The 12082-nt window shown below is 38.5% G+C and overlaps 1 protein-coding gene across 4 annotated transcripts in view; it reads right to left on the reverse strand.

Moving 5' to 3' along the window:
• Positions 1 to 12082, reverse strand: part of CIT (citron rho-interacting serine/threonine kinase) — a 70726-nt gene that overhangs the window by 35944 nt on the left and 22700 nt on the right. For 3 of the 4 annotated variants that reach the window (XM_072415477.1, XM_072415476.1, XM_072415478.1), the window contains 5 exons: positions 9516 to 9621; positions 8619 to 8762; positions 4563 to 4682; positions 1466 to 1636; positions 522 to 575 (listed from right to left, as the gene is read on the reverse strand). In XM_072415477.1, coding sequence (XP_072271578.1) covers positions 522 to 575; positions 1466 to 1636; positions 4563 to 4682; positions 8619 to 8762; positions 9516 to 9621 — 595 coding nt within the window. Of the gene's footprint in view, positions 1 to 521; positions 576 to 1465; positions 1637 to 4562; positions 4683 to 8618; positions 8763 to 8999; positions 9373 to 9515; positions 9622 to 12082 lie in introns of those variants that run through there. The other variant, XM_072415479.1, reaches the window with a different exon arrangement.

The following is a 12082-nucleotide window of genomic DNA, read 5'->3' on the forward strand; positions in this document are numbered from 1 at the left end:
CTGGATTCACTGGTTTTCACTCCTGGAAGTGGCACCAGCATGAGACATTATTAACCACCTGAGCGTTACACTGATTTCTAGATTTCTGTTCCAAAAGCGTCACAGGTTTTCATGAAATTTTTTTTTTAAATTGTAGACCTGTAACTTACAGAAATATGTCCGAATAGGGTCCGACGCTGGAACACGGAACCGACGCTGGATTAGCACAGCGGGACCAGGTAAGTGGAGATTTTAGTGTTGGCGAAAAAGTACGGGGTTATCCATTATAGCAAAAATTTTTATGGCGAGAAAGTACGGGCTTAGCGGTTGGGTATCATGTTTCATAATAAATAATGGAGGTGACAATAAAAAAAATCCTTACAAGATAATATTAATGTGAGAGGTGGTTGAAGAAAAACATGGGGGATGAAGGCTTTGTGAATCTATAGGCTTTAAATGAAAGACATTAAAATGTATTTTGGTCCATTCCCGGTTTAAAAAAAAAAAATTTTATTTGTAATAAGATAAAAGGAAACACAAACCTTCTCAAGTTTTGAATGCAGTTCACCGACTTCAGCTTTACCGTGATCTTTTGCCTGCATAGAAATAAATTAAACCACTAACAAATCAAGTCATACAATCCTGTACATTCTCATCATGCAATTCATTGTTTGTAATATTTTTGTATATTTTTTTTATAACATATATGGGAAACAACACACACACAAAAGGAGAGTGAAAATATAAACAAAGAGGTTGACAGAAAATATGTTTATTGGCCAAATAAGCATATACACTTGCACATCTCATCACACCCCAAAACTAGATACCAGACAACAGGGGTTGGAACACCTAGGGAAGGTTAGTAAATAGAGCACTTACCTGATCCGCCGGGGTCCCGCGTCGCCCAGCACCGCAATCTCCGTCTTCTTTCTTCTTCCTGCTTCTGCATCCGATAAATCACCGGGGGAGTTCCCGAGACGTCGGTAGGTGTATACGCCCCAGCCGGGCGGGGCGGGAAATTCAAAATCCATTTGTATTGCATTTAATACAAAATAACTGTATTGAATGCAATACATTGGATTTTTATGTGTAAAAGTAGTACATTGTTTTCAAGAACATTTATTTTACACTATATATAATAGTATGAGTATAAAGTGTATTTTTTTTCTTAATATATAGATTTTTTAATTTATTCAATTTATAGTTGCACTAACTTTTGAACCTGCTCTAAAAGATCTGCAGAGTAAACAAACCTAGCTTACTGCTTATTACTGCCTAAACTGACCCTGCATTGACTGCTATACAGCGCTGGAATCCACACCTTTGTGGACTTATGGTGTACAGTAGATAGTATTTTACTTTAAGGTTAGAGTTTAGGTAATATTTCCTATAGTATTAAAAATATTTTATAAATTATTATAAATACTTTACATACCATTTTAAACTTGCAATATTTTTGTCATAAGGATTAGATATCGGTTACCTTCAGAAGCTTTTGTTGGCATTCGTTTGCTTTACGTTTAAATTCATCTGCAGCAGCTCTACACTCTCTTAGCTCTGCTTCATACAGGTCACTACGTCTGCGAGCAGAAGCCAGGTCTTCCTCTAACTGGTGCATCATCAGCTTCATTTCTTCTAATTGGGCTTGAAATTCCTAGAAAGAAAACAGTTGATGGCGAAAGCTAAGTATAAATCCGAATAAAGAATGATACTATTGCATTATTATTATGAATAATGTACATTTTTTTACCTAGGTCTGGTCTGTATTTAAGTACCAAATAATATTCTCACATACCAACATACCTATCAATGATATAACTTACTGATCACATATTCAAAGTTGGTAATTCCCACCCACAAAAGCTTCTGTGTCATCATCTGTTTTCCCATTGAAAGCAGACTTGAGCCCAGTTTATTGTAACCAGTGCTACCCAAATCCTTTAGCTGTAAACACTTTCCCCAAAACACAGCCTCACTTTGCTTTGATAGGTTTAGGAGGCCAAACATGTTACATAGCAAAAAAAAACAAAAATAAGTCAAGTTGTGTGGACAACAGATTACTTCCTAATATTTAATGTCAATGGCATCCTGGCACTGTGGTTTTGATGTTGAGTAGAAGTGGAAGTGAAAGAATTAGCATGCCCAAAATGTCCTAAAGCTACGTACACACTTCCAATAATTATCGTTGGTAAACGAACGACGAACGATCCTGCACGATATCGGCGAACGATCGTATAGCACCGATCCTGTACATGCAGATAACGACACGATCGTTCGCAGATATTGTACACACAATAGATGCGATCGTTTGAGCGATACAGGAAGTGACGTGCACGACAGGAAGTGAACGAACGTTCGTTCATCACGCATGCTCAGACCATGGACGATCAATGAACGACCGTACACACGAACGATGTTCAACGATCGTCGTCCAATCCGATCCGCCGGTCCGGTCGTTCATTTCCAGCGACTATTCTCGTTCGTCGGCGTCGTTGGTTACTTTTTTTACGAACGATTTTTGACCAATCGATCGTTCGTCGTTCGTTCGTCGTTCATTTCCAACGATAAAAATTGGACGTGTGTACGCAGCTTAAGAGTCCCTAACTATCTCCAAGCCTTTTAGCACGCCACTACATTTAACCTTCTCACTTGCAAGCCCCTAAAGTAAATGTAAACCTCAAAGCTGCGTACACACGAGCAATAATTATTGTTGGAAACGAACGACTAACGACCGATCGTCCAATAATCGTTAAAAAAAAGTGCACAACGACTGACCAACGAAGCCGACGAACGAGGACTGACGCTGGAAATGAACGACCATCCCGGCGCATCTGATCGAGCGATCGTTCACTATCTATTGTATGTACGGTCGTTCAGTGATCGTGGATGTTTCTACAGTACACTTTCTCCTTTACATGTCACTTCCTGCATTGTTCAAAAGATCGTATCCAGCGTGTGTACATTATTGGTGGATTAGATTTGAACGATTAAAAATAACCGTGCATAATCGTTTGTTGTTCTTTATCTAACAATATTTATTGCAAGTGTGTACCTAGCTTTAGGCTATGTTCAGACTGGCCATGAGATAATGGTGCAAATACCACATTCCTCATGCCAGCTCCATAGAAAATGAAAAGGGGCAGGAGTGAGTGATACAGCTATGTGGGATCGCTTGACTGAACCTTAATCATGTTTCAATTGCTTAACCTCCCTGACTCGGGGTTATTTTCAGTGCCAAAAGCCGTAACCGAGTGTGGAATTTTAAATGGGATTGGAAAACTTACCTGGTCCCCACGGCGTCCTTCAGCGATGCCCGCACAGCATCGGCGTCCTCCAGTAATGCCTGCCCGGCATCTGCCTCCCTGGCTTGTGAACGCTGGAGACGTGAGTGAGGCCAGTGGACACAGATGCCGGGCGGCCATGGGACGCAGCATGCGGCTGGAGGACGGGATCGTGTGGCTGGGGGCTGGACCAGACGGGACATTTAAAATAATCGGTATTTTTAAATGTACCGCTTTGACATTTAAAAATACTTGAATATTCAGACCTCCAGGGAGGTTAAATAATAAGATAAACAATTTACATTTTATAAAAATGTATGTAAATTTATCGTTTTTATCTTATAATTGATTCTTTGCTGCAACTTGCTGCTGATATCCTGCAGTTTATTTACAGTCAAATCCTGCCTACGTGCATGCACTCCAGCAATGGCAGTATGAGCAGGTTTCCAGGTAGCGAAAGTGGACCATGCTTGTGAATTTGTGTTTACATGGCTATCTGCAATCTCAAAAACAAGTGTTTTGTTAATCTATAACTTAAAATGTCTTAACGAGAACCATTGGAACAGGCAGAACTAAATGAAATATTTATTATTTTACCAAATAGTCTTTGGTTTTACTTTAACCAATTGCCTTATTACCCCCAAAACACTCTCATATACCCTAAACCAGTGGTTGCCAACCTTTTTAGACCCACAGATCACTTAAATTACCGCCTCCGGACCGCTCATGCCTGGGGAGCTGGGTGTCACTCAAAGGCGAGGAAACTTCCCCCATAGTGATGCCATGATGCCTGAGCTTGCCCACTCTCCCATCGCAGATCTGACCCGCCACTTCCCTAAGTCTGCAATCCGTACTGGAGACGTGGTCCGTGGCTCTGGTCTGTGGCCTGCGGGGTCCTTCTCCTGACCCCGCTCGGGGGCGCACTGGCCAGAGCTGCAGACCACCAGCTGGTGACCACTGCCCTAAACCTCTGAGAATTTCCTCATGCATGATAATCCCCTCATTCTTTGCAGGAGGACTATAGGATGTAAGATAAAAGGTCCCCCACACTGTAACACAACAGTGCCAAGAGTGTAGCACTAGAAGCCTCAGACCTAGAAGTTTGGGAAGATCAATAAAGTGATATTTTAAACATATAAAATAAGAGAATTCATATACATTTGTTGTGAATTTTTAGGTTAAGCATTATTTAACAAAGTTAAAGTAATGTATATCAGACATCTTAAAACTTTATAACAGTGAGGTCCCTTCCGAAGAGATTTCTAAACTACGGTAATTAATGCAAGAGATGGATCATACCTGCTCCTTAATATCCTGCAGCTTTCTGCTCTGTTCCCGAATGTCATGTAGGAGCTGCAGAGCTTTGTCATCCTCCTGGGAAACCTCCATTCGGGCCTGCTCCAGGCTCCGCTTTAAACTCTGCAACATGGAAGATTTTAAATGCATAAAACACTCGATTAGACTTATTAACAAGAATAGAAGCAATGTTCAAAAACATGATACACAAGAACAAATCTGCCAAGTTGTTTCAAAACTCCTCCAAGTATTTAAACATTCTAACTTGAAATGGAGCATTCTGTGTTTTTCTAAATACATATTTTGACCATCAGTAACGATAGTAGACAAGGCTATGTTCAGACCAGCGGTTTATTACTCCAAACTTTTGCAACCACTGCAGGCTAGAGGGGATCTAGTTTTTGCCAAAAGGGAGGGGACTACATGCTCCCCGCCCCCTTTCTTTTTGCAAACCACATTCCAGAGGACCTTTCATGGCTAGAAGGAGGGGCACACACAGTCGCTGCATTTCCTAAAAAAAAAAAAAAAAAAAAAAAAAACCACCTGTACTTGCGAAAAGCTATGGACAATGGACACTCAAGAGTAGTAAAACCTTAAAAAACTGCTAGTCTGAACATATCCTAATAGTCATATGTTTGTAACCATCTGAGTGTCAAAGTTAAATATCGGGGAAAATGTCAAAACATAAACATAAACTAACTAGATGTTGCAGTAAGATTTTACCTACTGTAATAACTGCAGGCTACTATTTGCAATGTTGTATATGTAAATCCTGATTTATCAGGCCCTTTGGAAGTTCTTCAGAATAGTAAAGGGCTCCAACTTGGATTTATGGCTGCCTCTAAAATGCCAAGTCATGACTGGGGAGAACACTGTAATAGCTATATTAAAAAATATCCCCACACTGAGCTAGTAAGCAAAATACACAATCATTCTACATACATTCCTAATAAAAGCTTTCCAAAAATTACAGTTTACTCAGAATACCATCAGGTCAATGGGGCACATGGAGGTATAAAACAGAAAAATTCACAGTTCAAGTTTAGATTAAAGTGTACCTAAACTAAAGAATTTTTACTTTACATAAAAGGGTAGACAACCCTTTTATTTAAAGAAAACATTTTGTTTGTTTGTTTTTTAAGTGCAACATCCTTTGGGACCCGAATGAAGAAACCTCCCGACCTATCTGCAGGAATAAAGGTGTGGTTTTTTTTTTTGTTTTGGGTTTACTTGTTTGACAGGAAACCTTGGCCTGCTTCTAACCTTTAAAATCAATCATAGACAAATAAAAATATATACTAATGAATTCAACGTGATTTATCTGTAGGGTGTAGCAAACTAGTTTTCTTTAAGGTTCAATGGAGATGCAGCAGAAGTTTTAGGAAGTCCCATTTATAGGGCCATAGGGCATTAAACCAAAGCTGAAGCTTGCACTGTTCCAGATATCAAGTTTAGTTTTATAGCTTTTGACTACCAGCAGCCTTCCGTAATTTTTTTTTTTTTTGCATGGCTGGTTTTAGGTGTTCATGACAACAGGGATTATATTCAAACACTGCATCTTCCATTTAATTATATGCAGCTGTGTTAAAGCAATGCAGAGCATTTAACAAATATGGTCCATACAGTGTCCACAGAAAAGCGGAGCAACACAGAGCAACTTAAACAGTCATGTGTACTTCCCTAACAAAGTCAATTCAATTTTTCTGACCTGGGAGATGACACACAAGAAAAACACAAAAAACACAAGAAAAAAAAAACAGCCCTAAAACACACTAGGTGCACTAGGTTCACTGTGCAAAAGAACCCTGTCTTTTGTGAACAGCTATTTGATCAATTAAATAATGAAAAATAGTCCGTGTGACATGTTTCTTCCATTGAATGCTTCTTGGAAAAGTAAAAGAGTAAAGGTCTTGCTGGACATAAATACATGCAGTTCTGCAAGCCTCATGAAACCTGCATATTTATCATTTATATACTTTAAATATACACAAACACACAAACACACCAGTGTGTAAAAGGGGTGATTACACAGAAGGTTATAAACTAGTGCAGTGCTCTCCCCAGCCCCACCACTTTTCTGTAATCATCCAGCTGTTTTTGGGTGATTACTGAAAAGTTGGGTCACACTACAAGGGCATTGGACAGCTGAGGCATAATATAAAGATGATGGAAAAATGTAACAAACTAAGGGGGTGGGCATTTTAAAGTTGGAACAAAGTATAGCGGTAAGGGGTGGTAGAAAGTGGACACGATTATAGGGATTACTGGATTCCTATGGCAATGACTGGGAACACCAAATTTGTCATGTGTTTCCCTGCCTACTTTTCAAGCACCTGCTTACAGCTTCTCCACACCCAGCTGAAAAAAAAAAATTCTGTAGAGAACACTAAACTGATATATGTAAGGATGTGGTTTTCAGCAATAAAAAAATGTGGTGTTCTTAGTATTAAACACCTTTTTAACATTTAAAAATTTCATATTTTAAAGGTCATCAATACCATAGTTTTTTTAAGTCTGAAAACCATCTGTACATTTTGTATATTCCACCACTTCTTGACTAACCTTTTATTTCCTAAAGTATGTGTGTTTGTTATAAGCTGAACCCAGTACACACTCTCCAAATGCACTTCAACCACTAAATAAACCTTTTAAAATTAGGATTATGACTAAATCACCCATGTTGCAACACCAGCGCACATCCTTTTAGTTGACCTACAAAAAGATGATAAACCTACGGCTGATAGCAAACACTTCTGCTACCTGCAATGGCCAAAAAAAAAAAAAAACACCTGTGTGAATTTCGATACTCCACCCGTCTAAGTGCAGCAGCCTAAAAGAGTCCGTTTATGCAGAACACTGGATACTGTTGCTAAGATAACTCAGTGTTGAGGTGTAAAATAATCAGACAAATTTAAAGAACCTTAGAATAGGCAGTAAAGAGCAAATCTGTGGACAAGGTCTTGGTTAAGACTGCAAGAAAATTTCAGTACAGATACAGTAATTCTGCAGCAGTGTCTGTGATCATTATACAGGATAATATTTAAGTATTAAGTAGTTACATACAACACTGATCTTACAAAAACTTGTTAACTCTACTCAGGTTATGTATTACATCAAGGTATTTCACCCAGATTTTTTTTGATAAACTGCAGTCTAAATTCCATCTTACTACAAAGTGGGTTTACAAAAAGCTAGGAGCTACCAATGGAATGTCTACTGTCTACCTGGAGTCTATGTAAAGTAGTATAATCTACAATGTGCCTACAATTTGTCTATTTTCAGTCCACTTTTATAAGAGTCCCAGTAGCGTCCATGCTCACAAAAAAAGTAAAATATCAAACAAGTGTGAACACAACACAGACATAAATATTACCAACACTATATAATATTACCATATTACCAAAACCATTTTGTTGGTCAGGTGAAAAAATAGAAGTCAACATTTGACTAGCTGATACATACAACACAGATGCCTTTATGACTTTCAGACTAACAAGAATTTATAAATAGGCATATTCTAGACTCACATGCTAATTATCAATGTGCAATAACCCCAACAAGCTTAGTCGGTCTCTAAACACAGGATTTGGATTTAGGCTACACACGTGCAATAATTGTCATGGGAAAGGATGTTTCACAATCCATTCCAAAGACTAACGACTGCACAATGCATGAACCAGAGCTGTACATACAGCACGGTTCTGCTCTATGGAAAGGGGAGGGGGAAAACGACAGAGTGGCACCACGCTGCGCTCTCTCCCTCTTCACTCCCATTATGATCGTTAGTCATCCGTGGATCCGCCAGGGCGGTCGTATAAAACACACGCAAGATTCTTGTCCGATATTAGCCCTGAGCTGATTATATGACGGGAACCATTGCACATGTGTTCGTAGCCTAATTGTTGAAGGTTACTGCACATAACCTTCAAATGCTTCAGATGCTTTCAAATTGGTATTTATTAAAACCTTACTGGCTTTAATCCACCTTGAGACCCACTGTAAACAACCTACAGAGTATGTTGGAATTATATCCAGCAATAGTTATACTGTGATGCTCACGCTGCATTCTGTGATGTAAGTTGCCAGGTCTTGTTCCAGGAGAGACCTCTGTGTTTCAGATGCTTTTAATTCAACTTCTTTTTGGCTGAGAACAGCCTCCACTTCAGAAACCCGACGATGTAGTCGAGTCATTTCTTGCTCCATCTGCAACATACACAAAATAAAAAAAGAATTTAACTAGCTCACTGGGAGCCAAACATGGTGCCTAAAACTTAGAACATTATATTGTCAAAGAATTAGTGCACAGAACTGGTCGCAGCGAGCTCACTTCTTCTAATGGTGGGCTCACAAAGTCATCCACAGGGTTGCAGTTCACATATACACACAGTCCGTAGGAAATCCCCACAGCACACAGGATTTCAAAAAGATAGTCATTTTCACCTGCTTGTGTCCCTTCAGTATTATCCCAAATCCAGCTCTGATGAGAAGACGGTTTGCCTCATCATCACATAAATCAAGAATAAACCATATGAGTCCTTCATAAAGTCTCCAATATGTAGGGGTAATCAGATTCCAGCCAGTTTCTTTGCCCAAGATCATAAGTTATGTACAATGCGTAAAGTTTAAGGATTTATATGCACAAGGCCTTAAGGTCTATTTTTATTGGAGAAAACTTAAAGACCTCATAAAAACCAAATTATTGTTTCCACCGATGGAGAAAGTTGTCCTCCTCACCCAAACCAGAGGCTTCCTAAACCAGGTGGGAGATCCAGAGAAGTCACTTGAGACTTTAGTGAATAAAGAGGGCTTTCAAGCTGAGGGCATCTGTAAGCTGACACAGTGTTGCTGGAAAAGTGCTCTATGCCCCAAAAGAAAAAAAATATTTCTTGATCCCCAGGAACGCAATGGAAGGAAATTTCTGTGGCAAACAGGAAGGCCAAGCGCTGGTTTAAATACCTTGTGGCATTTGTCCTGTGTATCCTGTAGTTCTTTGCTCTTGACAATTAACTTCTTCTCCATGGAGCTCGTCTTGGCTGGAGAGTCCAAGCCAGACACAATAGACCTACAGTAGAGAACATAAACAAATACAAGTTTAATGCAAGAAAGGCAGATGATTAGCACTTCATTTATTTTGACATATTTGCTCTAACAGCAAAAAACAACACAATCCTAATTAATCACCATAAACAATACAGCAAAATCCAACCTCCAATCTAATAATTCCATGTAAATCTTTTGCCATTTATTACTGACAAACAAATGTCTCCCAGACAACACATATGCCACATGGCCTGCACCATTGTCCACCAAAAAAATGGAAGCCATATTCCTGGTATTTGTTTGTAAAAAAAATGATTTCAGTGAAGGAAAACATCTAATCAGATGACATCACATTCATCTGATACCAATTAAGCAACAAAAATCACAATAGAACGTTTACTATAAATGAAAAACAAAGCTTTCTGGACTTGGGTCCTTTTACCAAGACATTGTACACCTCTATGAATTGTATATTGCAAAAGAAAGGGACTTAAAGGGACTCCAAAGAGCTTGCATCTTTAATAACTTCATATTTAGTAAAGGGTATAACCCAAACTTCAAACATTAATCAATGACTAATATGCTAAAAGACTACTAAACTCAGGAAAAAATGTAATATATTTCAGTTGACAAGTTCATAGATGGGGTAGTTGCTTTATAGGGAAATAAACTTTCAGCAGAAAAGTACAGAAAAAAACTTGTTTATCCTTTCAGTAATATAACTGTCATGTAACTTCTTGAACACGGAACTGAAATATCAAGCACTGTTATCAGTTTTCTTAGTAATTTCTTAGTAAGGCAAATACCCTTTTTATTATGGACATAGAGAAAGTGGAGGGTGTTTGCAATCTAAAGGAGAGCTGCCTATGGTGACAGTGCTGCATCTGCATGGATAAAGAGCAGTGAGGAAGTGTTCACAATCTAGGTACCTAATGTGGGATTACTTACAGGATCACCAGTTAGAAGTATGGGACGGAAGCCTGAAAAAATTAAAGATAGTGCTCAGTTTTACATACATAGTTGTTTGCATGCCAAACCATGTGTGGAATCTGTTGGGAGCGGATTTGGAGGATTTAGGGTATATAATATATGTTGTTAATGGCTTTTAACAGTATTGATTATTTATGATGTTCAATATAACTTTCTTTTTGAATTATTTAGATTGCCATAGAGCAGTATTTTGGGTTATGTTTGATGTATCATTACATCAGTTATCAACGACTTCCTTCTATTTGCGAGATTTGATATTAATACCTAGGAATGATGCCAAATTGAATCACAGGTAGAGTTACTGGGCCATTAAATCCCCAGGGGAGATAAGTAGATTAATGAAAGGCTACCTTAAAATAACCTGCCTCAGCTTCATGAAAAGTTAAGTGAAGAAAGAGTAAAATCTTTAACAAATCCATAATGCCTTAATGTGAAATAATAATACTGATTTCACTTCTGGATGTGTTGAGCAAAAAATAAAAAATGTATTTATGTGAAGGGTATCAGGGAGCAATATTTGCACCACTTACATGTACATTTGATAAGGATGGTGTTAAATGAAACGTGTACGAAGAGAAATTGAGGACAGCATTACTATCTACTCTTAGTATCCTAGCTGCCTGGTTGTTTCTGGCTTCAATACTCTGACACTGACCACTAGGGAAATACTTCAATACCCTGACCACTAAAAAAATACTTCAATACCCTGACCACTAAAGAAATACTTCAATACCCTGACCACTAAAGAAATACTTCAATACCCTGACCACTAAAAAAAATACTTCAATACCCTGACACTGACCACTAAAGAAATGCTTCACTACTCTGAGGCTGATCACTAAGGAATACTTGAATACTGAGTGAGATGCACGACAGCCTGGTAAGGAGAGTTTCAGATCATATATGCACCTCTATTCACTGTTCAGTTTTCATAATACAAATCTACCTGTCAGAAGTAAATATATGGAAGCTGCAATTGCTGACTTTTTTTTTTTTAAGGGTGTGAGAACTGAAAATGAGATCCTCCACCGTCTTTTTAATCCTTAAAGTCACCGACCTACAACAAACGGGTATACATTTGGCCACCTGATCTGTATGTTCTTTTTCAAGATCAGTGGCTTACTTAACAACACTGGATGGATAAGGATGACAGCCTCATGTGTATATTTATATCCTGACAGGTCCTATTTATTGGTAAAGAAGGCATAATTACATGTGCATAGCACAAATCCACTCTAAATGCTCCCAGATGATGTTATCCTATTTTAACTCTCTAAAGGCAGGCAGAAAAGAGTTTATCAGGTTATTAAAATGCTGGGCATTCCAAGCAATCTAGGAAATGTTTATCAAGCAACATATCTTTGCTTACATTTTGAGCTTGTGATATAAAATTGAGCATTTTGTGTTGAGGTTTACTACTTCTTGCTCATTCACACCAGATAAGATTCCATGCTGTTTTCTGTGTTCTGAACCACAGGAAAACCACATGCCTA

Source organism: Pyxicephalus adspersus, chromosome 6, assembly GCF_032062135.1.
Source record: "Pyxicephalus adspersus chromosome 6, UCB_Pads_2.0, whole genome shotgun sequence".
NCBI classification, from domain to species: domain Eukaryota; kingdom Metazoa; phylum Chordata; class Amphibia; order Anura; family Pyxicephalidae; genus Pyxicephalus; species Pyxicephalus adspersus.